The sequence below is a fragment of the Aethalodelphis obliquidens genome, unplaced genomic scaffold (genome assembly GCF_003676395.1).
Source record: "Aethalodelphis obliquidens isolate GAN/ISIS:26980383/991018 unplaced genomic scaffold, ASM367639v1 scaffold24, whole genome shotgun sequence".
Taxonomy (NCBI): domain Eukaryota; kingdom Metazoa; phylum Chordata; class Mammalia; order Artiodactyla; family Delphinidae; genus Aethalodelphis; species Aethalodelphis obliquidens.
Window position 1 is genome coordinate 16,822,400 of NW_020837968.1, and position 26,391 is coordinate 16,848,790.

Genomic DNA, 26,391 nt, shown 5'->3' on the forward strand with positions numbered 1-26,391 from the left:
GTAAACTAGAACCCACACACCCCAGTACCACCTTTATGGTCTCTCACACTTAGAGTTACTATCCCCCTGACATAATCACCACAGGGCCAGGTACCAGACAACTAGGGACAGCCCCTATGCCTCAGAGCCCACTGAAATTATCCAAACTAGCCATAAACTTGTTTACCCACCTCACCATTCCTTCCCATGAAAACCACACATTCCCCACTGCACCCCTCACTCCCTCTGCCTCCTGGCCAGTCCTGGTGCTTCCCCAAGGGGCCCTGCATGATTTGCCATGCCTCCTGCTTCTAGGGATTTGTGAGTATAAAGAAAAACACCTCTTTCCTGACAGTCATTTCCATGTCTACATGTCTTACTGTACCTGATTAAAACAAAGCCTTTGGTGTCCTTAAAACATGCTACGCTTAGAGGAGGGTAAACTGCCCTGCAAACGCACCACTCATTATTACCCCTAAAGAAGCCCTGGCAAGTTGACCTCAAACACTTCACCCACTAAGCAAAGATGATGTCAGTACTTACTTCATACAGCTGCTGAGAGGCTTAAAGGGGATCCCCTAGAAAGCACCTGAAGAGCACCCAGGACCAAGTACTCAGGCAAGCATGTCCCAGGATGTTCACTGCAGATATTTATGTAATGGTGGAAAATTGGAGACACCCTGAATAACGGAATGACTAAAGGAATTGTGGTACAGTCACACTAAGGAACAGTATGTAGTCATTAGGTATAAACTAGATCTCCATGTAGGACCATGGAGAACTCTCCAAAACATTTTTGGGTGAAAGAAGCAAATTGTGGGACAAAATGGACAGTAAGACATGATTTACGGAAAAACAGTACCATAGATTTTCTATCAACTAATGTGAATAAAAAGGAAAAATGTCTGAAACCATGCACAGAAGACAGTGGGGTTGCATCTGGGTTGGTGAGAGCAGGTGGAATTGTTGGGGAGGATTAATCAAAGAATAGTTTTATTTCTATAATTTATATTTTACTTTCATTATTTAATTTATTTATTTGTATATAATTTTGTTGAGAATACTATTATGTAATGCTTAGATAGTTAGAAGTTAATTTGCAATGCAAAGGAAAAGATAGGAGGGGAAAAAGATAAACATAGAAGAGGAGAAGGTCAGAATGAACCTGGGGCCTAAGGACATGAAGTTAACTTTGAGAATACCATGCACTGATGGTATATTTTCTGAAACTAGAGATAATGGAGATCTATCTGCATAAGGCATCTTTTGACTGAAGCATTTCCTTGGACAGGAGTGGAGGGATAGCCAGTAAGGACTAACTGCAAAACTAGTTTGCCATTTTGTAAACCCTGAGCTCCCCTCCTCATAGAGATTATTGAGATACTGGCTTCCCTTGTCTCTCTCTGGAGCCTTCCTCATTTCATACTATATCCCTAGCAATGGGTTGGTTGTTTTCCTATAATAATTATAGTAGGCTAGACTGACATAACCGATAAGCCAAAACAAGTAACAACATAATAGAAGCTCCTTTCTCTTCATAGGACCGTGCAGGGCACTGACGGTGGGGCAGGGATGGGAGAATTAGAGGAAGACATTCAGGAGCAGACAGAAGGCAACTTTGTCATCATCAACATAGTTTCCAAGAATCTGTGATCACTGCCATTTCAGCTGTTTTACAAGATTTAAAGATGGTGAGACCCAACACAATGACACTTGGATAAATGAAAGGCAAAATTCTCTGATTCTTAGAGCTCTGAACAAGAGAAGATTGCTAGGCAGGGCCACACAGGGGATTGTACCCAGGAACAGAGTAACAGCAGGCTGGGGGTCTAGGGGGCAGCTGATTTATGGCAAGTGGGGTGGGGTTAGCTAGGTTTCACGGTCTTCCTGTGGATTGGCTAAGTTGAATAATTTGGGGGTGGGGCTCTGGGCATAGGGGTTACCCCTAGTTGTCCGGTACCTGACTCTGGGGCAATTAGGGTATATGTTTCCTGGCCCCAGAGTGTTAGGGCCCAGCAAGTGAAGTGGTTTGGGATGTGGACTTAATAGACTGTTTAAGAAGGGAAACTGACTGACCAGCCTCTATTCAGGGCTTCAAAACTGGGACAAGACAGTACAATTAAAAAAAAAAAAAAAAAAAGTTATATCAGCCCATAGAAGAAGGAGGGTAAGGCATAGGGTCCAGGCCTAAAAGTGGTCCACATCTTTTCTGTCCACATTCCATTGGCCAGAATGAGGTCACATGGCCAACTAGTCACATAGTCTCACATAGATGCAAAGGGCGCTGGGAAATGTAGTCCCAGGGACAACCGTTTCTGAAGAAGGAAAGCTCTGATTTCAATGGCCAACTAGCAGGCTGTGCCAAAAGGCTGTAAATGAATCTGAACTCAAATATTTCTTTACTTCTTCCCCCCCATCCCCCCCAGCCCCCAGCCCCTGCTTTCTTAATATCTGTTTCACCTGCTTACATGGTGAGCTGCTTCAGGGCAAAGACCATCATGTTCTCCCGCTTTTGATTCTTCCCCGGCAATTATTTCTGCACCCAATGGGCTTCTCACTAAAACAAGTCTCAAGTAATTTCAGTATGCAAATTAGCTGCCACTTCAGAGCCTGGCATAAATATCTGATACTTAGAATATAATTTCAGTTAGTTAAATTTAGATCACTGGGGGGAAAAAAGAACAGCAGCATAAATATTCTCTGGGCCTTTGGCCTTTTTATTTAATTCTGAATTGGGTAAGTCTTCAATAACTTTAAGCTTTGACCTCTATATAGTAATATTTGGTTCTTGGATTAAATCAAACAAGTGTTGCTAATGAGATAGTTTATCAATGTCACATATAGTCAGATTTTCCATTTCGGTTGACTCTTGGGTAAAGGTAAACCAGTGGTTTCAGGAACACTTTCAGTAGTTAATTACATTAAAAATGTTAATTTCCTGACCTTTTTATCTTGTCTCATCTTCTTTCACCTTGCCCTTTTTTCTTGGTTTCTTAAAGACTCTTACCATTTGGGCCTCTCACCGCTGTGGCCTCTCCCATTGCAGAGCATAGGCTCCAGACGCGCAGGCTCAGCGGCCACGGCTCACGGGCCCAGCCGCTCCGCGGCGTGTGGGATCCTCCCGGACCGGGGCACGAACCCGCGTCCCCTTCATCGGCAGGCGGACTCTCAACCACTGCGCCACCAGGGAAGCCCCAAGACTCTTACCTTTAAAACCACCGTCAATTTAGCATAAATATTTTCTTCAGGAAGGCTAACACTTAATGACACCAGGGAAGGGGTGGGAGAAAACAAACCTCACTATGGAATCACTCGACATTCATCCAGCACTTATTGAGTGCCTAAGGTATGCTGAACACAATGCAAATTCATAAAAATGCAAATGGCTATCATCTCAGCCTTTAAGAAGCTCACAGTGATGAACCCGAACCTACACTTCTTCTACATAAAAGTTTTTATTCAGTCACCCGTTCATTCAACAGATATATCTTGGGTCCTACTCTGTGTAGGTTGCTGATCTAGCTACTGGAAATACAGACTTGAACCAAACAAAGATGCCTGCCCTTCTGGAGCTTACGTTCAAGGAGAGGAAGGTAGGCAATTACTTATCCCCACTCCCCACCCTTCCAACCTAGAGGTGATTTCCTTTACCTGTGAAGTCCCCTGATATTTTAGTATCTTCTGGCCAATTGCTACTCTCTACCAGAGTTGACAAAGAGCAGGAACTAGGTCTTAACTTTGATATCCACCATGATGCTAGGACAGGGTTAATAAATGCTTATCAGCTCAATAAATGAATAATGAGTGCGTCTTTTCACAAAAGTACAACCTGTGTAGCTAAAGCAGGTGGAGACCCACAGGAAGCTGAAAATGCCTTTTTCATGTCCGAAGGCAACAAAGTAGCTGCAAGCTCAATGGGGTTTGCACCCACGCTCTCCCCCTGCCTTCTCCTGACCTGGTTTGGGGAGTGGGATGAGAGGGTGTGGACACGTACTACATCTACCACTGCAACTGCATCACAAATAAATTTTGCAATGGGCTTTACAGTATGATTTTTTTTTTATTCTCAAAGGAGAATTTTAATTCTCTAGGGGCCATAATAGTATGAGAAAAGATATAGACCCCTTCAAGGCATGTTTGGGAAATAATGGATAACGTCATACGTCTTGTGCCGAGAGAGTATGTGTGTTTAGGGGTGAGTTAGGAGATGGCTATTAATAATAAACGTAGAACATCCTGTTAGGGCCTCACTGTTAGGGACCTTACATGCCGTACCAAGGAGTTTAAACTTTATTCAAAAGACAGTGGAGAGGTTGTGGATTGAAGGTTGGAATGGAAGAGGTTGTGGGGAAAGAGAAGAGTGAGAAAACAATGGAGCAGCCATCACAACAGGCCGGGTAAGGGGTAATGACGTGTGAACCAGAGTGGTGGCAGTGGCCATGGGAGAATGGAGGACTGAAGAGGAGGACTATCAGATCTTCGAATGAGTTGAGGGTAAGGAAAAAGAGGATGCAAGGATGATATCAAGGCTTGATATCGAGCCTAGGAGACTAAGCTATAAATTACTATGAAAAATAGGGAACACAAATGAAAAGGTTTCATGAGAATGGTTATGAATTCAAAGTTGGACATACTGAGTTTGACTTGCTGGAGGGAAATACACACACACAGATATCAGGCCGGCAGTTGGAAAATAGGGCTTAGGAGCTTTGAAGAGGGCTCGGTGTGGAAGAAGTAGGTCCACGGGTTGCTCCAAGTCTGTCTGTTAAAGCCACAGAATAGATGTACTTGCTTGGGGAGTGCACAATAAAAAGAGAAGAGGCCCTGGTCAGAGCTTTTGGGAACTGCACTGTAGGGGAAGGAAGGAATGGAGAGAGGGAAGGAAGAGGGAGAGCAGTCAGTGAAAAAAAGAGCAGTGGTTCTCAAACTCTAGAGGGTCAAAGAATCACCCAGAGACATTCATGCAGATTCCTAGACCCCTCCCCAGAAAACCAGATTCAGCAGGAACATACAATCTAAAGAGAACACTCCCTTCATTATCTACTGATGCATGAGAGATAACCCCAGAATTTCACATCTTAACACAGCAACATTTTTGATCTCATGGTTTCCGGAAATCAAAAATCTGTGAGCAGCTCAGCTGGGTGGCTCGAGGCCTTTCGCACGGCTGCCATCAAGTTGTAAGCCAGATATCTGAAGACTTATCTGGGCCTGAAGCTCTGATTCCAAGATGAGTGTCCTCATCAAGTGGCAGCCAGCTTCCCCTAGAGCAGGTGATCCAAGAGAGCAAGGCAGAGGCCACAATATCTTTTATGACCCAGGCTCAGAAGTCACATTTGTCATCTCTGCAAAATCCTATTGGTTACATAGGTGAGTCCTATTTACTGTGAGAGGAGAGTTCACAGAAGTGACGGGAGACACAATCAGGGTGGAGGGGCAGCTTGGAGGCTGACTACCATATGTCCCTACTCTCCTGGAGTTATTTTGATGCAAGTAGCCCTCCAAGAAATACTGGATGGGAAAGAGTAAAGGTCAACAGAGGAAAGAAACTCAAACAGAAGGTGGACCTCAGTGCCAAGTAGGACTGAGAAATCAAGATAAGGTTGAGAAGAGGCCAGTGGATCTGGCCTCTGGTATATCAGTCTTGGCAGCACTTCTAGAGAAGCACAATTCTTTTTATGCAACTCACGGTGAGAAATATGTTTTACTTCATTGCCTGGTACACGATGCACTCGTATATAGAAACAAATGTTTCATGAGTTAATACCTATTTCTACTGCGTGAGAAGCACTCATATTTCTTATCCTAGTCTGGTCTATTTCTCTAAAAAAAATGCTAGTCAAGACCCACTAAACTGACTTTGTTGGTCATTAAAGCATGTGACCTGAAGCTTGAAAAAGCAGTCTCGATAGGATTGGGTAACAGTGAAGATGATGGTTATGACAACAAATACATTTTGAGTATATACACTTTGCACTAAATGTAATACCATGAATTACCTTATTCATAACAACTCTATACTATAGTACCATTATCATAATTTTAGATGAAAAAGTTTAGTACTTAAGTAGCTTTCTCAAGGCCATATGGTTAGGAGGTGGTACAAGTGTAATTTATTTTAACCTAAACAATATGATTTTGGAACTTACACTTTAGAGCTGTGGGATCCAATATGGAGGCCGCTGGCCACATGTGTGTACTTCCATGTTAAATTTAATTAAAACTAAATAAAATTAAAGTTTCATGCCTCAGTCACACTAGCCATATTTCAAGTACTCAACAGCCACATGTGGTAGTAGCCTCCATATGTGACAGCAGAGATACAGAGTGCGTCCCCCACTGCAGAAAGTTCTGTTGGACAGCGATGCTCCAGAGCTAAGCCCCCAAGGGCCAACGTATCTGGAAGACGGGAGCCACCTGAGCATGGCTGTGAGGTGAGAGGAAGGGGTTGGAAAAAAGAGAGAAGAGTCGAGATGGGGGATGCAAGACGGAGCAGTGGCCTGGGGGAGGATGGACGGGCAGGATCAGAGTACGGGGAAAGTTGGCTTTGCCAAGGGATGGGGACAATTTCTGCTCTGGGTCAGAAAGGAAGAGGAAAATGGGTGAAGGTCCAGAGGAAGGGGAAGGGGACAAAGCTTGCTTTGATAACACTTGATTTTGTCTAAAACGTAGGGGCTGAGAACAGGAACAAAGAGTGAGTGGGCCAAGTTTGGGCATTGAGTCAAGTAAGAAAGATTGGAAATCATCGCTGCAGGAGGTGCATAGACACAAAGAGAATGATTGATGCTCACCCATGGGGGCTCAGCTGTGGTTAGATACTGAATTTTAGAGGCAGCCAACCATTTATTTCATTCATTCAACAAATACTTGCCAAGTGCCTACAACATGCCAGGCACTGGAGAAACATTAGTGAATGATAGTGACAAAAACAGGCAAGCCCATTCTCTCATGGAACTTACTGGTGGAGGTCTTTGTTAATCACAGAGCTGCCAAGTGTAGCCCTGCAATGGACACATACCACCAAGGAGAGGGGCTGGCGCTCTAAAATGGCTATGAGAGGGCATGGCAGGGGATTTCATCTGGTCAGGAAGGTCAGGGAAGGCTTGCCTCAAACCAAGACTTGAAGAAGGAGCACCAATCCATACAGAAGGGAGAACGGCTCACAACTTTGCCCTGAACTGGGACCATGCAGAGACGCAGGCAGGCAGACAAAGGCACCTTTGTAAGGTTCCTGTGGATAGAAGTGTTTGCTGAGCACACAGACAAAGCTGCCCATGGTGGTCGAGATTCTACTCCAGCCCGGTGTGTGGGTGGCTTTGAGTGAAAAGACACCGTATGACATCCACAGTAGGATAAGCCTGCTGGATGTGGCGGCTGGAATTTTCGTGGGCTGAGGGTTCCTACCCTGCTGATAACATCAGTAAAGAAGTCAATGCACAGGGCTTCCCTGGTGGCACAGTGGTTAAGAATCCACCTGCCAAGGCAGGGGACATGGGTTCGAGCCCTGGTCTGGGAAGATCCCACATGCCGCAGAGCAACTAAGCCTGTGCGCCACAACTACTGAGCCTGCGCTCTAGAGCTCGCGAGCCACAACTGCTGAGCCTGTGTGCCACAACTACTGAAGCCCATGCGCCTAGAGCCTGTGCTCCACAACGAGAGAAGATACCACAATAAGAAGCCCGCGCACCGCAACGAAGAGTAGCCCCCGCTCGCTGCAACTAGAGAAAGCCCACATGCAGCAGTGAAGACCCAACACAGCCAAAAATAAAAAAATAATTACTTGATTAATTAATTTAAAAAAAAAGAGGTCAATGCACAGCATTATTACTGATACAATACATGCAGAGTCAGCACTCACAGCAAACCATCCATCCCCAGACTTGTACTGTAGAGCTATCTCCCCTCACTTAGACCTCTCGGAAAAACAAATTTCCTTTGAAGTTAAAAATGCCAGGCTCAATTTTAGCAAAACAGAAAAAGATAAAACTTTTAAAAACCCACACAATTTTTAAAGTTTCAACAAAGCACATTCTTTTCAAAAAATTTAATATAATACCTATATTATGTTGAGGATGAAGAAGAAGTTCCAAATTGGGTAAGTTATTAAGTGTTACTATTTTTCCAAATTTCCTTTGGGAAAGCCTCTTCCTATGTTTAAGTTTACAAATTATTTGTGATAAAATTTCAAAAATAAAAAACGTTATGGCGCAGTTTTGTGTTCCTGTGTCACTGCTGAGAGATCCAGTAACTGCATCCCGTTATCACACTGTGGAAGTGAACTCCCTTTCGGCTCTCAAAGTACTTATTTTAAGTCCTTCCTTCCTTCATAAGAATTGGTTGATTACCACCTCCTGCTTTTAACTGCATTAAGGTTACAAATGTGAAATGTGGTAGGGTTTACACATAAAGCACTTACAACAACACTCCAACGCTCCAACTTAATATGGGTCAGCCCTCATTTCCACACATATCTACTCTCATACACATGGAATATTTGCATGGTGGATAAATGGTTGTTTCCATGGGAACTTAACTTTCATATTTCCAAGTCCTTATCCCACTATCTTCTTCTTCTTCTTCTTTTTTTTAAAGAAGTTTATAAGCTACAAGTTTCATTCTTAGAACAGCATTAACATAAGTTTTTCATTTACTGCCGTGGGTGTTCCCATAAAAAATTTGTTTTCACTGTTATGTGGGTCTGGTATTTTTAATGAGTTCATATCTCATAGGCACATGTAGAGAGTTGTCTATTCTGTATTCTTAGTTACTGTTGCTTTGGGGCATCCATATTCTTGTATAGTAAGGAAAAAGTGGGGGTGGGCATGAAATAACTGAATTCCTGTGAAATTGTACTGCAAAGCTAAAATCTGAAACTTAACCATCCAGCCATTGAGGAAAAAAACCTTTTGACCCAATTATTATCTTTTTAGAAAAGGTAATTTCAAAGCAATACATTTTTTAATTACCTAGTGTCAGGTGTACAGCATCATAATTCGAAATCTGTATACACTACAAAGTGATCACATCCGTCACCATAAAATTGACCACTTTTGCCCACCCCCTAACCCCCTTCCCCTCTGGTAACCACTGATCTGTTCTCTGTATCTCTGAGTTTGTTCGTTTGTTTTGTTTTGCTTTGTTTTGCCTACCACAGATGAGTGAAATCATATGGTATTTGTCTTTTCCCTTCTGACTTATTTCACTTAGCATAATACTCTCCAGGTCCATCCATGTTGTCACAAATGGCAAGATTTCATTCCTTTTTATGGCTGAGTAGTAGTCCATTGGGTATACATACCACATTTTCTTTAACCATTCATCCATGGATGGACACTTAGGTTGCTTTCATATCTTGACTATTGTTAATAATGCTGCAATGAACATAGGAGTGCATATATGTTTTTGAATTATTGTTTTCATTTTCTTTGAATAAATCCCCAAAGTGGAATTGCTGGATTGTTTGGTAGTTTTCTTAATTTTTTGAAGAATCTCTATTATGTTTTCCATCGTGGCTGCACCAATTTACATTCCCATCAACACATCCTCTCCAACACTTGCTATTTCTTGTCTTTTTGATACTAACCATTCTAACTGGTGTGAAGCAACATCTCATTGTGGTTTTGATTTGCATCTCCATAATAATTTGTACTGATGAACATCTTTTCATGTGCTTATTGGCCATCTGTATGTCTTCTTTGGAAATGTGTCTATTCAGTGTCTCTGCCCATTTTTTAATTGGGTTGTTTTGTTGTTGTTGAGTTTTATGAGTTCTTTATACATTTTGGATATTAGCCCCTTATCAGATACATGACTTGCAAATATTTTCTCCCATTTAGTAGTTTGTCTTTTTGTTTTGATGATTGTTTCCTTTACTGTGCAGAAGTTTTTTAATTTGATGTAGTCCCATTTGTTTATTTTTACTGTTGTTTCTCTTGCCTTTGGAGTCAGGTCCACAAAAACATTGTTAAGACTGATGACAATGAGGTTACTGCCTATGTTTCCCACTAGGAATTTTACTGTTTCAGACCTTACATTTAAGTCTTTAATTCAATTTGAGTCGATTTTTGTGTTTGGTGTGAAATAATAGTCTAGTTTCATTCTTTTACATGTGGCAATCCAGTTTTCTTACCACCACTTATCAAAGAGACTGTCCTTTTTCTCCATTGTATGTTCTTTGTGGCTCTGTCATAAATTAATTGTTCTTATATGTGTGGGTTTATTTCTGGGCTATCAATTCTGTTCCACTCATCAATGTGTCTGTTTTTGTGCCAGTATCATACTGTTTTGATTTCTATAGCTTTGTAGTATAGCTCAGAATCAGGGAGCATAATACCTCCAGCTTTGTTCTTCTTTCTCAAGATTGTTTTGGCCATTCAGGATCTTTTCTGTTTCTGCACAAACTTTAGAATTATTTGTTCTAGTTTTGTGAAATATGCCATTGGAATTTTGATAGGGATTGCATTGAATCTATAGATTGCTCTGGGTAGTATGGACATTTTAACAATATTAATTCTTCCAATCCATGAGCACAGTGTATCTTTCCATTCAGTTGTGTCTTCTTAAATTTGTTTCATCAGTGTCTCACAGTTTTCAGTGTACAGGTATTTCACCTCCTTGGTTAAATTTTTCCCTAGGTATTTTATCCTTATTGCTACAATTTTAAATGGGGTTTTCTTAAATTATCTTTCTGATAGAAATGCCACAGATTTCTATATATTGATTTTGTATCCTAAGACTTAGCTGAATTCATTTATTAGTTCAAAGAGTTTTTTGGTAGAATCTTTAGGGTTTTCTATATATAGCATCATGTCATCTGCAAATAGTGATAGTTTTGTTTCTTCATTTCTGATTTGGATGACTTTTATTTATTTTTCTTGACTAATTGCTGTGGCTAGGACTTCCAACACTATGTTGAATAAAATTGGTAGAGTGGACATCCTTGTCTTGTTCCTGATCTTAGCGGAAAAGCTTTCAGCTTTTTCATCATTGAATATGATGTTATCTCTGGGTTTGTCATATATGGCTTTTTTTTGTTGAGGTACGTTCCCTCCATACACATTTTGTTGAGAGTTTTTATCATAAATAGATGTTTTTATTTTATCAAATACTTTTTCTGCATCTATTGAGATGATCATATAATTTTTATCTTTCATCTTATTAATGTGGTGTATCATGTTGATTGATTTGCAGATGTTAATCATCCTTGTATCTCTGGAAGAAATCCCATTTGATCATGGGGTGTATGATCCTTTTAACGTATTATTGAATTTGGTTTCTTAATATTTTGTTGAGGATTTTTCCATCTATACTTAACAAGGATATTGGCCTGTAATTTTTGTGTGTGTGTGTGATGTCCTTACTAGTTTTTGTATCAAGGTAATGCTGGCCTTATAAAGTGAGTGTGGAAGCATTCCCTCCTCTTTGATCTTTTTTTTTGGGAAGAGTTTGAGAAGGATAGGTATTAAATCTTCTTTGAATGTTTGGAAAAATTCACCAGTGAAGCTGTCTGGTCCTAGAATTTTGTTTGTTGGGAGGTTTTTGACTACTGTAATCAGTCTTCAGGTTTTATATTTCTTCATGATTCAATCTTGGTAGACTGCATGTTTCTAGGAATTGGTCCCTTTTTTTCTATGCTGTCCAATATTTTGGTGTATAATTGTTCATAGTATTCTCTTATGATCCTTTGTATTTCTGCAGTAGCAACTGTAATTTCTCCTCTTTCATTTCTGGTTTTATTTATTTGAGCCTTTTCTCTTTTTTCTTGGTTAGTCTAACAAAAGTCTTTTCAATATTTTTTATCTTCTATTTTCTATTTTTTTTAATCTTCTCAAAGAACCAGATCTTAAGTTCACTGATCTCTTTTCTTGTCTCTTTAGTATTTATTTCATTTATTTCTGCTCTGATCTGCTCCTTCCTTCTACTAACTTTGGCCTTCATTTGTTCTTCCTTTTCCAGTTCCTTTAGGTGTAAAGTTAGATTGTTTATTTGAGAGGTTTTTTTGTTTGTTTGTTTGTTTCTTGAGGTAGGCCTGTAATGCTATGTACTTCTCTCTTCAAACTGCTTTTGCTGCATTCCATAGATTTTGTACATTGTATCTATGTTTTCATTCGTCTCCAGGTATTTTTCAATTTCTCCTTTGATTTTTTCAATGACTCACTGGTTGTTTAATCTCTACAATTTTGTGTTTTTTCCAGTTTTCTTCTTGTAATTGATTTCTAGTTTCATAGTGGTCATTGTGGTCAGAAAAAATGCTTGATATGATTTCATTCTTCTTGATTTTATTGAGACTTATATTGTGGCCTAATATATGATCCATCCTGTAGAATGTTCCATGGAGAAGAATGTGCATTCTGCTGCTTTTGGATGGAGTGTTCTGTAGGCATCTATTAAGGCCATCTGATCTAATGTGTCATTTAAGGCTGATGTTTCCTTATTGATTTTCCGTCTGGATGATCTACCCATTGCTGTAAGTGGAGTGTTAAAATCTCCTACTATTATTGTATTGCTTTCAATTGCTCTCTTTAGGTATGTTAATATTGGCTTTATATATTTTGGTGCTCATATGTTGGGTGCATATATTTATAAATGTTACACCTTCTTGCTGGATTGACTCCTTTATTATTATTCCGTGCCCTTCTTTGTCTTTTATTACAGATTTTGTTTTAAAGTCTCTTTTGTCTGATGAGTATAGCTACACAGCTTCCTTTTTGTTTCCATTTGCATGGACTATCTTTTTCCACCCCTTCACATTCAGTCCTTACTTCTAAAGTGAGTCTCTTGTAGGTAGCATATAGATGGGTCCCGTTTTTTCATCCATTCAGCCACTCTATGTCTTTTGATTGGTGAGTTTAGTCCATTTACACTTAAAGCAATTACTAATAGGCATGTACTTATTGCCTTTTGGTTAATCGTTCTCTGGCTTTTTTGTTGTTGTTCTTCTCTGTTCCTTTCTTCTCTTTCTCTCTTTCCTTGTGGTCTTTTGGCTTTCTTCAGTGTTACGTTTAGATTCCTTTCTCATTTTCTTTTGTGTGTTTAAGTTTTTTCCTTGTGGTTACTGTGAGGTTCATATATAACATCCTATGTATACAGCGATGTAAGTTGATAGCAACTTAATTTTGAACACATTCCAAAGCTTTACATTTTTACTCCCTCCTCCATGTTTTTTTAATGATATCTTTTACATCTTTTTATTTTATGCTTCCCTTAACTATTATAATTTTAGTTAATTTTACTACTTTTGTCTTTCAACCTTCATACCTGTTTTATAAGTGGTTGATCTACTACCTTTCCTGTATATTTACCTTTCTAGTGAGACTTTTACTTTTGTATGTTTTCATATTATTAATTAGTGCCTTTTCCTTCCAGCTTAGAGAATTTCCTTTAACATTTCTTGTAGGGCCAGTTTAGTGGTGATGAACACCTTTAGCATTTGCTTATCTGGAAAACTCTTAATCTCTTCTTCAATTCTGAATGATAACCTTGTCAGGTTGAGAATTCTTGGCTGGAAATTTTTTCTTTTCAGCACCTTGATTACATCATGCCATGCCCTTCTGGCCCATAAAATTTCTGTTGAAAATTCTACTAACAGCTTTATGGGGTTTCCCTTATACATTATAAGTTGTTTTTCTCTTGCTGCCTTTAAGATTCTCTCTTTATCTTTAATTTTTACCATTTTAACTATAATGTGTCTTGGTGTGGCTCTCTTTGGGCTCATCTTACTTGGAACTCCCTGGGCTTCCTGGACCTGGCTATCTACTCCCTTCCCCAGATTAGGGAAGTTTTCAACCATTATTTCTTCAAATTATTTTTCTGGCCCTTACTCTCTGTCTGCTCTTTCTGAGGTCACTCTAACGCAAGTGTTATTCCACCTGATGCTGGACCAGATGTTACTTAAGTATCTTCACTTTCTAAAATTCTTTTTCATTTTGCTGCTCTGTCTGGGTGATTTTCATTGCTTTGTCTTCCAGCTCATTGATTCATCCTTCTACTTCATCTGGTCTACTGTTGAACCCCTCAAGTACAGTTTTCAGTTCAGTTATAACTTCTGTTTGGTACTTTCTTATATTTTCTATTGCTTTGTTGAAGTTCTTGCTGTGTTCATTCATTATTGTTCCAAGTTTGGTGGGCATTTTTATGATCATTACTTTGAACTATTTATCAGGTAGGTGGCTTATCTTCATTTCATTAATGTCTTTTGCTGGGGATGTGTCTTGTTCTTTGGTTTGGGACGTATTCCTCTGTCTCCTCATTTTGTCTGACTACCTATGTTTGTCTATATGTATCAGGCAAAACACCTACTTCTCACGGTCTTGAAGGAGTGTTCTTGTGTAGGAGATGACCCTTGGGGCCCAGAAGCATAGTCTTCCCTGAACACCAGAGCCAGGTGCTCAAGGGGAGGCCCTTGTGTGGGCTGCATGCACACACCAGCTGTGTTGGGGTCTCAGCTGCTGTGTGGAAAAGGCAGGGGCCTGGGGTGCTCACCTGACTTGGTTGCAGCATGGCCACTGCATGGGGAAGGCAGGACACAGTGCATTCACCCAGCCTGGTTGTGGTGCAGCTGCTGCGCAGGGTGGGCAAGGCCCTCAACCAGCTGGGTTGTATTGTGGAGTGGGTAGAGCATGCCCTCTGGTGCTATCAGGCTAGAAGGAGGGAGCCAAAAATGGCATTCACAAGCTCGTCACCAGCAAATTATGATGAGATTGTAAAAAACGTGCCCACCAGCACTTCCATCTCCAAGAAAGTCCCAGCAGGTTCCTACCTCTCTGGCAGCCACTGTAAAATCAGTAAGTGGGTCTCCCTCACTTATGGTCTAGGTGCTGTTTGCCATTTTTGCCCTTTCTGCTGCTTTTGCCCTGGATCTCACTGCAAATGGGTCTGCATGTAAGCCCTTTAAGAGTGGGTTCTCTGTTCCCTATAGTTTTATGGTTCTCATGGACTTAATCCCCACTGATTTGTGGGGCTCCTCTTTTCAGTGCTGGACCCAAAGGTCAGGGTGCCTCACATGGGGCTCAATCCCTTCGCTCCTTGAGGGAAAGTTCTATATCTTTGGGATCCCTCCCAGCTGTGGGTCACTGCTTCTGGGGTGGGGACCTGGGTGAGACCGTGTCTCTGTTTCTCTGTCTCAATGCATCTTTTTTATCTTTTGTTGTCAAGGCACTGTTTATCTAGTTCTCAGGTCCTTTTCAGAGGAAAATTATCCATATGTAGCTGTACGTTTGTTGTGTCCATGGGAGGAGTTGAATTCAGGGTCTTCCTATACCGCCATCTTAAACCCTTCTACTCAAAGCAATAAATGTACATAAAATAAAAATTACCTAGACGTTGAAAGTTTCACTTGCAACATGACTGTTGAGGAACCTCAATTATCTAGAGTAGTGTTGTCCAATAGAAATATACCGTGATATATACTTACATATATATAATTTTAAATTGACTAATAGCCACATTAAAACAAATAACATGTGAAATTAACTTTGATAATATGTTTTATTTAGTCCACTGTGTTTAAAATGCCATCTCAACAAGTGACCAATATTATAAAAAGTGTTGAGATATTTAACTATTTTTATAGTAAATTTTTAAAATCAGTGTGTATTTTATACTCATAGCACATGACAACTGGAACTACCCCTGTTCAAATGCTCATACCCATGTGTGGCTGCCAGCTGCTACATTGGATGGAGAAACTCTAGTTTATTTCTCCCCTTTGGACCATCCAAGAACTAATTGCTTTGTGCCAAGAGATCAAATCTGAAGACACTAACAGTCATTCTGAGTAAGGGCCCAAGACACACGTCTATTCCATAAGTCAATTCAGATTGTGAGGTTAGAGCACATTTTGCCATATTTTCTAAGTCTCCAACAAATGCAGAAAAGAGGCCCATGTCCTCATTTGGCAGAACGTCTAAATTCTGAGGCCTCCAGTGAAATACATTGAGGATTTTTCTGCCAAATAAAAAGGAGGCTGATTGTTCCTAGTATCAAGGGAATGCTTGGCAGCTGAACATCTACAAAACATCTCTTTCATCTGCCTGATGGAAGAGCTGACCAAGGCTTCCCAGGTAGTCATTCTCCCAGGGATCTTGACCAGATGCTAACAATGCAGGTGAGAGCACCTGTCCTGCTTGGGCAGCTGTGCTCTAAGCAGGAGCCTCATCACCAGGTCCCTCAAAAGATAAGGTTTCTCTTCCCAGTTTCATCAGCCTCTTCCAGACATTCTGTTTGCTGCTCTGTGCCGTAGTCACTTTTATTACAGCTTCTTTCACCTGATTTCCAAAATCACTGTTTTCAAGGTCACCTGGATTGAGACCTCTTGTCACTGCCACTCACCATTTTCCCAGGCCCCTGGGGTAGAAACCCTCTTTCTCCAGATCGAGTCCACCTTCAGGTCATGGTTCCTTGACCTCTGCCGTGTACCTTGAATCCAACCCTCCCTCTCCCCTTGCCAATGTCTGGGTTTACACTCACTTCCTTCTTGCTTGCCCCATTACTGAAACAATTTCTTAACTAGCCCCCTTTCTCCAAGTCCCCTCCCCATACTCATCTCAATTTATCTTCTACCTTGCTGCCAGGGTGAGCTTTCTAAAATAGAAACTAAATCGGGTCACTTTTTGGTTTCAAGACTCTTACTGACTCACTGTTGTCTACATAGTGGATTTTAATGCTTTTTTATAAGCAGAGGAAGCCCCAACTTTTTTCAAGAAGGTGTTACCAAGAACCCCAGGATAGAAAACAGATAAAATCTGAGCTGCTCTGAGCTGCTCTGGGTGAAGCAGGGACAGAGGCCTCAGAGGCTGCCCTGAAGTCCTCTAGCCCCACCTCCTCTGGGCCCCCAGCAGCTTCAAGGAATCCTGAAGCACTTCTGGACACAGCTGGAACCCTACTGCCCAGCGGGAAGCCTGTGCTCCTTGGCCTAGCATTCAGGGCCCAGTGGAATCTGGGTCCAGCCCACCTTTTTGGTGCCATCACCTGTCACGGCACTGCACACATACCCCAAGTCCCCGCTACACAAACCACACATGACCCCACATGCCAGGCATTTCTGAGGCTTCACACTGTGGCCACACAGTGTCCTCTGCTGGGTGTGTCCTCCTGCCCATCCCTGTATGGTGAGATCCTAGTTCCCTTCCCAGGTTTAGCACCATCATTCTATGTGAACTCTTCCCTTATGAACAACCTGGATGAACTTCCCTTATAAACTAACCCCTCCCTCCTCTAGGAATACTGTTGAATTTACCGTCTAACCACTTACCACATCTGTTACCTGGACATGTTTCTCCTAGCAATATTGCGGGCAAGGACCTTTGATTATCTTTCTAATCTTGGCCCAGATTTCAATAAATGTTTGTGGCATCATGAAGTTAAGACTGTGTCCCCTCTAGTCAGCAGAGGTGAGTGAGCTATTCTCAATTCCATGAGGAATTCTGAGAACCTTCAGGGCAAGAAAGAGGCCAAAGAGTCCTGAATTGGGAAACTGGCTTGCTCCAAACTATGTATTTCTTGCTTTCTTTCTCTCTCTTTCTTTCTTTCTTCCCTTCTTCCTTTCTTCCTTCCTTCCTTTCTTTCTTCCTCACTTTCTTTCTTTCTTTATAATTGAAGTATAGTTGATTTACAATGTTGTGTTAATTTCTGCTGTACAGCAAAGTGATTCAGTTACATATATATATACATTCTTTTTTTAAAAAAATATTCTTTTCCATTATGGTTTATCATAGGATACTGAATATAGTTCTCTGTACTATACAGTAGAACCTTGTTGTTTTTCCATTCCATATGTAATAGCTTACATCTGCCAAACTATGTCTTTAAATTCGGCCCTACACTATGGCTATGGTTTTAATGCTCTTGGAATAATGATTATGATCACTCTAGTGACTAATTTTTATAAGGCAGCAACCACATGCCAAGCACTGCTGTAAGCATTTTTCAGGGATTAACTCATTTTTGTTTTGCAGAATGAAGGCCGCAGGAGTTACTAAATTGAACTCCTCTTTCTAGTTGCATTGGGGACTGAATGAGATATTACAGATCATCTCCTGCAGCAATGAAGAAACCACCAGAGTCACCAGACAGAGAATAAGATGACCACTTCAGGTGATTCAGCAGGTGGCAGAGCTGCCTGGTGGCAGGTCTCCTGGCTCTTGGGTGGCTGTACTTTTGTCCACACAGCACTGCTTCTCTGTAACAGGAAATGGCCTGGTACCAGCGAGAGCCACATGTAGATGTACAAAATGTTTTACAAAGCTTCCACAAAGGCATATGACATTCAGATAGCAGCACAACTCAGTTCATGCCCAAATATTTCCTCACGTAAATGATTCCATTTCAAATTTGATTTATTTTATGTAAAAGCTGCCTCCTGGTAAAAATTATAATCACTAAATAATTTCTCTAACAATGGTACGAGTTGCACCAATAGAAACCTAGGGTAGAAACAACCTCCTGTCCTCAGCTATAGACATGCTAATGACTGCATGTGAGATCCCATCCAGGCAGAGTGGGCTCCTGGGGAGGCCTCAGTCACTCTGGTTAAGGCTGCTACCACATGGCTTCAAGAACATGGCTGTCATGACCCTCGGATATATACTGATCATAATTTTTTGTAAAGCCTGTCATCTTAGTCAGCTGAGGCTGCACTAACAAAACACCATAGACTGGGTGGCTTAAACAACAGACATTTATTTGTCACAGTTCTGTAGGCTGGGAGGTGCTAGGTGAAAATGCAAGCACATTCATTTCTTGGTGACGGCCTGCTTCCGGGCTTACAGACAGCCACCTTCTGTTTGTGATCTCACATGGCAGAGAGCAGAAGGTCTGGTCCCTTCCTCTAATCCTATCATGGAGGCCCCACCTTCATGACCTCATCTAAACCTAATCACCTCCCAAAGGCCCCACCTCCAAATACCATCACACTGGGGTTTAGGGCTTCAACATATGAATTGGGAAGAACACAAACTTTCGGTCCATAACACATGTCTCAATTCAAAGTGCATTTCCTGAAAGGCAGCATGATATGGAAAGACAAGGGAACCTGAAGTCAAAACTTCCACCATTGACCAACTGATCTTTGGGGGAGTCAGTTAATATGGCCAAGTCTCAGATTTGTCTTAAGGAAATGTTATCAGTTCTACTGGTCCTGCCTAGCTGGGTCACTGTGAAACTTCAAGGAGATGTGGGTGAAGAGGACTGGGGTCAGTAAATACTTAATTTTCTTCTTTAAGGATTGACCATATTTGGACAATGTTATCCAGAACTGTTTCCTCATTACATCTCAGAGACAGGAAGTGACTTAGCCATGATCCACAGTCCAGGATGAACACAACAGAACACAACAGAGGCATCGCCCCTCCCTAGCACTCTATCCTTTACCTAAACTGTTTTAGGATAACATTAATTCCATTCTTCTTTTCTAGGAATGTGTAGAAACTTTTGTAAATCCGTATATTAAACCTTAGAATTTGTAATTGAAGGCTAGAAGGACATCAAAATGATGTTTATTGAATGCATTAAGGCACTAAGCTCTTGATACATAGTTTCATCTGACCCTCAGGGCAGCCCAACAATGGTACTGTCACGGCCCCTCTTCCAGTCAACTGTTCCAGAATTTGAGGGTCAGGAGAGTTAAGTAACTAGCCCAAGACCACACAAGTGGAAAGTGGCAGAGGAGATTGAAACTCAAGTTTGCATGACTAAATCCAGTGCTTTTCCCATTAGCCCTGGGTGCCTCAACAAGAAAAATTAATCTCACAAAACTGGAGAAAGAGGAAAACAACAATGTGATTTCGGCAAGCTGTCCACTGATGTTATTTCAGAAATGTGCACTTAACATTCATATTTTGTCAAAAGCAGTAACTGCCATATTAGGAGAAAACAAATTAGTTGTTCCCTCTCTCTCTCTCTCCTCTCTCCTCTCTCCTCTCTCCCTCTCTCCCCTAAAAGTTTAAAAAGTACACTTTGGGCTTGCTAACTTAAAAGGGCAGAAGGATGGTGCAGTGAATTAATGTGCTTCCACGGCCGCTTCATTTGCATACACTGCAGAGGCGCAGAGACGCAGGGACCCCTGACTAAAGGACTTCCCCGCTACATTCCATTCTGGGGGTAACGCCTTCACCTGGCTACTTTTAAAATTCTTCTACTTTAAGGTGTACAAATGCGAGTTCAAATTCCTGCCTGAAACACCGGTGGGGGTTCACTACGCACCCTCAGCTTTAAGGGTCACCCTGTCTTTCTACAGCCTCTCCCCCCTCCCCCTCTCCTTCCCCTCCCCCTCCCCTCCCCTCCTCCCCCTCCTCCCCATTCTCCTCCCCCCTCCCCTCCCCTCCTCCCCCGTCCTCTCACCGCTCGGGCGCTAGGAAGTCCCCAGTGGGCGAGGGCCGAGGGCTGCGGCAACGGCGGGGGGCGGGGGGGGGGGGCGGAGGTGCATTGTGAAGTGGCCACAGCGTCACAGGCGGCCCGGACCCCCGGGATCCGAGGGCGGGGCGGGTCTCCGCAGCGACCCCGTGAGGTCCCGGGACCCTGGCTCAGACGCTGGGAGCGCGGTGAGGGAGCATGGAGGGCTTCGGCCGCTTCTCCCCGCGGCCTCACTCGGACCTCTGGGAGGCCCCGCCGCCCCGCAAGGAGCGCGCATCCTCGGCGCGGCTGGGCAGGTCAGGGCCGCAGAGCGAGCAGGGCCTGTGCTCCCGGGCCGGGACTCCCCGAGAGGGGAGCGAGGCCGCGGCGCCCTGGCCGCACCTGCTCTGCTCGCCCATCCCGCGGCCCCGCCGGCGCCGGTACCCGGACTTTCCGCCTGAAAGCCGCAGCCTGACCGACGTGGCCCGGAGGCCCCCGGACCACGCCAGGAAGCACCGGCCCCGCAGACGGCGCCTGGAAGACGCCTGGGGGGAGGCAGGTACCACGCCCCTGGAGCAGGGAGGCAGCCCGCCTAGCCCGGCCTGGCGGCAGCAGCAGCAACCCCAGCTGCCACCGCAACAACCTCAGCCCTGCCAGCACCACCCTCCGGCCTGGGGAGATTCGCCCCCACCTTACCCGCAGGGAGCTTACACTCCCCCGAGTGGAACTTTCAGGGTAGAAAAGGTGCAGAGCAGAGACCAGTGGGCAGTGCCGGCCTGCAGAGGTCTCGGTCGCTGGTCCCTTTCCTCGGTTCTCACGAAGAAATGTTCTGTGCCCTCCAGAGAGTTCGGGACGCAGTCAGGTTGCGTGTACATCCAGGAAAGATACCGTAATGATCCAGGGGAGTCATTAGCCAGCCAGTACTCCCATCCCTCGCTCCCCAGCAAGGCGATGCACAACCAGCACACCCAGATCCTCAAGTACAAGCTGGAAGGGGCAGAAATGTCCTCCAGGGACCGGAAGATTGTGGCCCTGGTGGTAACCTGGCTCAAAAAGGCCCAGAGGATGCGGGAGCTGCAGCAGCAGGCGGCTCTAGCCTGGGAGGAGTTGAAGCGCTCAGACCAGAAGGTTCAGTTGACCCTAGAGACAGAGCGCCAGCTGCTGGTGCAGCAGAGCCAGGAGCAGTGGCAGCAGGAGAAGGAGTGGCACAAGGCTCGCCTGAGGCGGAAGCAGCGTGTCCGACAGCGGGACAGGCAAGCGACCTACACGATCCGGCAGGGGAGCAGGTGGAAGGCGCAGCTGGAGGACCAAGACAACCAGCGCCAGGAGAAGCTGGAAGGGGTCCCCTCTGAGACCGAGACCAAGCACGGGAAGCAGTACCAAGTGCAGCGCCTGCAGGAGCACGAGAGGAAGATTAAGGACCTGCGGGAGCAGAACAGCCTGCAGCTGCAGAAGAGGCTGAAGCAGGCCTGTCTAAAGAAGCATGTGCACACCACGGAGGACCAGAAAAAGATCCAGGAGACCAATCTTAGCTCCCTAGTCAATTACCAGGCCCGGAAGGTCCTCATGGACTGCCAGGCCAAGGCTGAGGAGCTCCTCAGGAAGCTGTCCCTGGAACAGAGTTCCCAGTGGTCCCAAGATTTTCCCCAGGGCCTGATTAAGGAGCATCACCGGGAGCTGAAGGAGAAGGTCAGGGAGGAGGAGCAGTGCCAGCAGGTCAAGTGGTGCGCGGAAGAGCCCGAGGAGCAGAGGAAGGAGCACAAGCGGCTGTCCATGGAGCTCGCGGACCAGAAGATCCTGCAGACCAGGAGTAACGTCCACAAGAATATCGGTGACAAGGTGCAGCACATTCGGGAGCTCAACATCCTTCGGGAGAAGAATCATCACATCCTGAAGCTGAACGCCGAGAAGGAGGAAAAGTGCCACATCGAGGGCATTAAGGAAGCCATTAGGAAAAAGGAGCAGAAGACGGAGCAGATCTCGCGAGAGAAAGATGCAACCTTTGGTGAATTCCAAAAGTTCTCCAGGGCCTCCGGGACAGACAACGTGAGAAAGTTTGCCAACAACTTCTTTGATCCGATAGGGCGGGAGGCCCAGGTTCGAGCTGGGCAGCAGGGAAGAGGCCACTGAGAACCTGACAACAAATAGCTTACAGCCCAGGCGGCTGGAAAGGGATGTGGCAATGTGATTCATTTTATAATCTGATTATAATTGAGCATTCATTTTTTAAAAGTACATAAAATAGCTGCAGTTTCCTCTGATGAACTAGGTTATTGATTCATTTGGATGGTTGAGAGGGTTGGGGTAGAAATTTGGAAATTTTAAGAAAATTACTTGCCTTTGTACATTTGGATTTAAATAGAAAATATTCATTTAGTTCTCAAGTAATCTTAGAAGCATATGTCAGACACATCTTTGAGGAACCAAAGAAAAACCTACAGTGGGGCATACAGTTCTGTGTCATGAGGTAAGTCTTTCCCTGTCCCAGAACTTATGAAAGTGTGAAGTGTGATATACCTGTCATAAGAAATCTCCAAGAAAAAAAAGAGTGTGTGGGGGTAGGGGTGGGGGGAATTTCTGTAAACAAGTATATTTGGGAACACAGCATACTACAGCCCCTCTTGGGATTTCATAATGCATGTGAAATTTTTAAAGGCTCTGAAAAGTCTGGCAGTAAAGACACATTTGATTAACCTAGTGTTTTTCACAAACCACAGAACTCTTTTTTCTTGGATGTTTCCATGGGATTGATGTTCTGTGAAATATTTTTGGAAACAGCTCTCTGTAGACCCTCCCAGGCTGTACTTCTTTGGCCTTCCCTTCCTGTGTTAATAGGAAATATTTATAATTCCTTTAGCACTACTGATTGACTGCACCACCACAGACATGCTGTCCAAAAGCTCACTGGAATCTTTTGGTCCAATTCTTTTTTCTTTCCCCCTTTTGGTCAGTCTCATCCAGTCTTTTGGAACAAAATTCTATTAGAGTCCTTCTCTTCCCCTCTGTTTCTCCTCTGTCTCTTCTGAAGGAGATATGTGATGTCATTCTGTCTACCCACATTGTGTCTAATTAACCTAAACAGTCTGAACAAATGGCTAAGCGTGACTCAGGAACACGACATTTAAAAAATAAGGAGCCAGAAGCTAAGTAGAATTTAACCCATCACATCTCAAAGTCTCTATTGAAAAATTCTAAAGGTGTTCTTTAAATGCCCCTAATGTAACATTTGTCTTTCAAAAAAAAAAAAAAAAAAAAGAGAAGAGGAAGTAAGCCCCACTGGAAGATTTGTGTCTTCTTAGTGTTTTTGAAATGACATGAAAGGTGACCTGGCAAGGGGTTTTGTTCAAAGGTCAGTGTGAGATCCATATTCTCATCTTACATAATGGAAACTGGGCCCACTTCCCTGCCGTAGTTCCCCTCTGTCTACTGTCCCCAAAGAGACCTACTCAGGCCCTCACTCCTTTGCTCAAAAGTAGAAAGGCCCGTACATCTTGGCTCAATTTCTAATCTTATTATTTTCTTCTCTTCACCCAAGCTAATGCTGTTCTAGCCAAATGCTGTGTACATTCCCAGCATTCTAGGAAGGTGCTTAAAATATCTCAGACAGACGTCCCATGAATCTAACTCTTCCTCTTGACATAGGTATGTGACTTTGGGGAAGTTACCTTCCTGGGCCTCAGTTTCCTCATCTGTAAAATAGAATTATATTTCATACTTCAAAGGGATGTTGTGAGGGATGATTAAAATCATGTAAGGTGTCTGGCATAGTGTCCAGAACCTAATACACACAGTAATTAAATATTGCAGTTGTTATTATATTACTGGCTTTCCATTTTTGTCAATTCCATTCTCCCTATCTCACTGCTTTCTCACCAGCTGCCTCCTCCCATCATACCCAAGTCTGATTTTTCTGAGGTTAGCGCACATCCTGCCTCTTGTATGAAATGTGGGGCCTCCCTGGCTGCTCCATCTCAACATCAGCCTTCTTTGACAAGCCGCTCACTTTATGGCTTATTGAGCACTTAGAAATTGATGCTTTGTTGGCATATCCATTTTGCAATCCCCATCTTGGCCTCCAAGCTGGACTGCATGCTACTTAAGGCCAGGGTCATTATACCCATGCTTAACATGGTGGTCAATATATAGTCAAAAGCCATTAAGCACGATATTTTGACCCTATATCCATATCCCATGCCTTTACCCTACTAATGTTCTTTGCTCTTTGCTCCAAGAAATAAATACAGACTTTCATTCTTTTATCCAATTCTTTATGAATATTACTGGTAGAATAATCAATACATTATAAGACTGATAGAAGGTGAAGTACATTTACTTTCCCCTATTTTTCCCTTAAAAAAATATATTCTATATATACATATATATCCCCAGTATAAGTATATATATTTTTTGACCCCCACCATTACCCATGCCCCCAAAGACCCAGTGAGGAGCCTAGACTTTTACCTTCACCAGGATGTAATAAGGAGCTCCCCACCCTGGCAGTGTCAGTTGAGACCACTTGGGGAGCCTAGACTTTCAACCACTACTGACACCACCACCACCACCACCACGATGCAGTAACAGGGCACCCCTCTCTCTCCCTACTGAGTGGTATCAGATAAAGCCTAGTGGAGAGGAGTTTTGTCACTCTCAATCAGTAACACCCCTCTGGTGTCAAATAGATGTCATGTGGGGAGCAGTAATGAGGCACTCTTAGCCCTCCCAGCCAGGGAGGTATCAGTGGAGGCCTAGAGAGGAGCCAACGTCCCCACCTCCACCTGGCAGTGGTGGAGAGAGCCCCCTCCCCCCCACTTAGGTGGCAATGGAGGCTGAGTGGGGAGCTGGACTTGTACCCCTGCCTGGCAATAATAAGGCCTCAACCTTCTTCCCTTTCTAGAACAGTGTGAGAGGAAGCCAGATAAAACAGCAGATCCAGTCTTACAATACTCAGAATGTCCAGGTTTCAGTTCAAAATCACACTTCATATCAAGAACCAAGAATATCTCGAACTGAATGAAAAAGACAATAGGTGTCAATGGGAGGATGACAAATGTTAGAAATATCTTAAGTTCTTAAAGAAGCCATGATAAAAACGCTTCAACAAGCAATTATGAACACACTTGAAACAAGCAAAAAATAAAACTGTCTTGGCAAATAGAAAGCCTCAAAAAAAAATAATACAAGATATAAAGAAGAACCAAATGGAAATTTCAGAACTGGAAAATACACTAACAAAAATAAAAAGCTCAGTGGATGAGCTAAACAGTAGAATGGAGGGGGCAGAAGAATCAGTGAACTGTAAGACAGAACAATAAAAATTACCAACTCTGAGAAATAGAAAACTACCAAAAAAAAAAAAAAAATTAGCAGAGCCTCATGGACCTGTGGGACTATAACAAAAGTTCTAACAGTCATGGCATGTCCCCAGAGGAGAGGAGTAAGAAGGTAGGGCTGAAAAAGTGCTCAAGGTAATAATGGCTGAAAACTTCTCAAATTTGGTAAAGAACTAACCCTACATGTTCAAGAAGTTGAGTGAACCCCCCAAAAGAGTAAACCCATAGAAATCCATAAGAAATATCATAGTCAAACTTCTAAAACTGAAGAAAAGAAAATAATTCTTGATCAGAGAATGAGAAAATAAGCCACAGACTGGGAGAAAACATTTGCAAAAGAGTGGCTATATTAATATGAGACAAAGTGCACTTCAGAGCAAAAAATTACCATAGACAGGAACATCATAAACTTACAAGAGAGTCAATCCACCGAGAAGACACAGTTCTAAACATCTACGTATAAACAACAGAATTACAAAATATATGAAGCAAAAACCAGTAGAACTAGAAAAAGGAATAAAATCACAGCTGCAGCTGGAGACTTGAACACCCTTCTCTCAACAACTGATAGGACTTCTAAAAAGAAAATCAACAAAGATACGGAAAAACTTAACACCATCAACTAACAGGATCTAATCAACAGTTGCAGAAAACCCTGGCCAGCAACAGCAGAACACACAGTCTTTTCCAGCGCTCATGGAACAAATAGCAATAGAGATCATATCCTGGTCCATAAAATAAACTCAAGAAA

General features: G+C 43.0%; 1 protein-coding gene across 1 annotated transcript; it reads left to right on the forward strand.

The window, feature by feature from the left end:
* The first annotated feature begins 20,526 nt into the window (after nt 1-20,526).
* On the forward strand, nt 20,527-22,437 carry CCDC185 (coiled-coil domain containing 185). Its single transcript, XM_027122489.1, has one exon. The coding sequence runs from the start codon at nt 20,527-20,529 to the stop codon at nt 22,435-22,437; it is 1,911 nt and encodes a 636-aa protein (XP_026978290.1).
* The last annotated feature ends 3,954 nt before the right edge of the window (nt 22,438-26,391 follow it).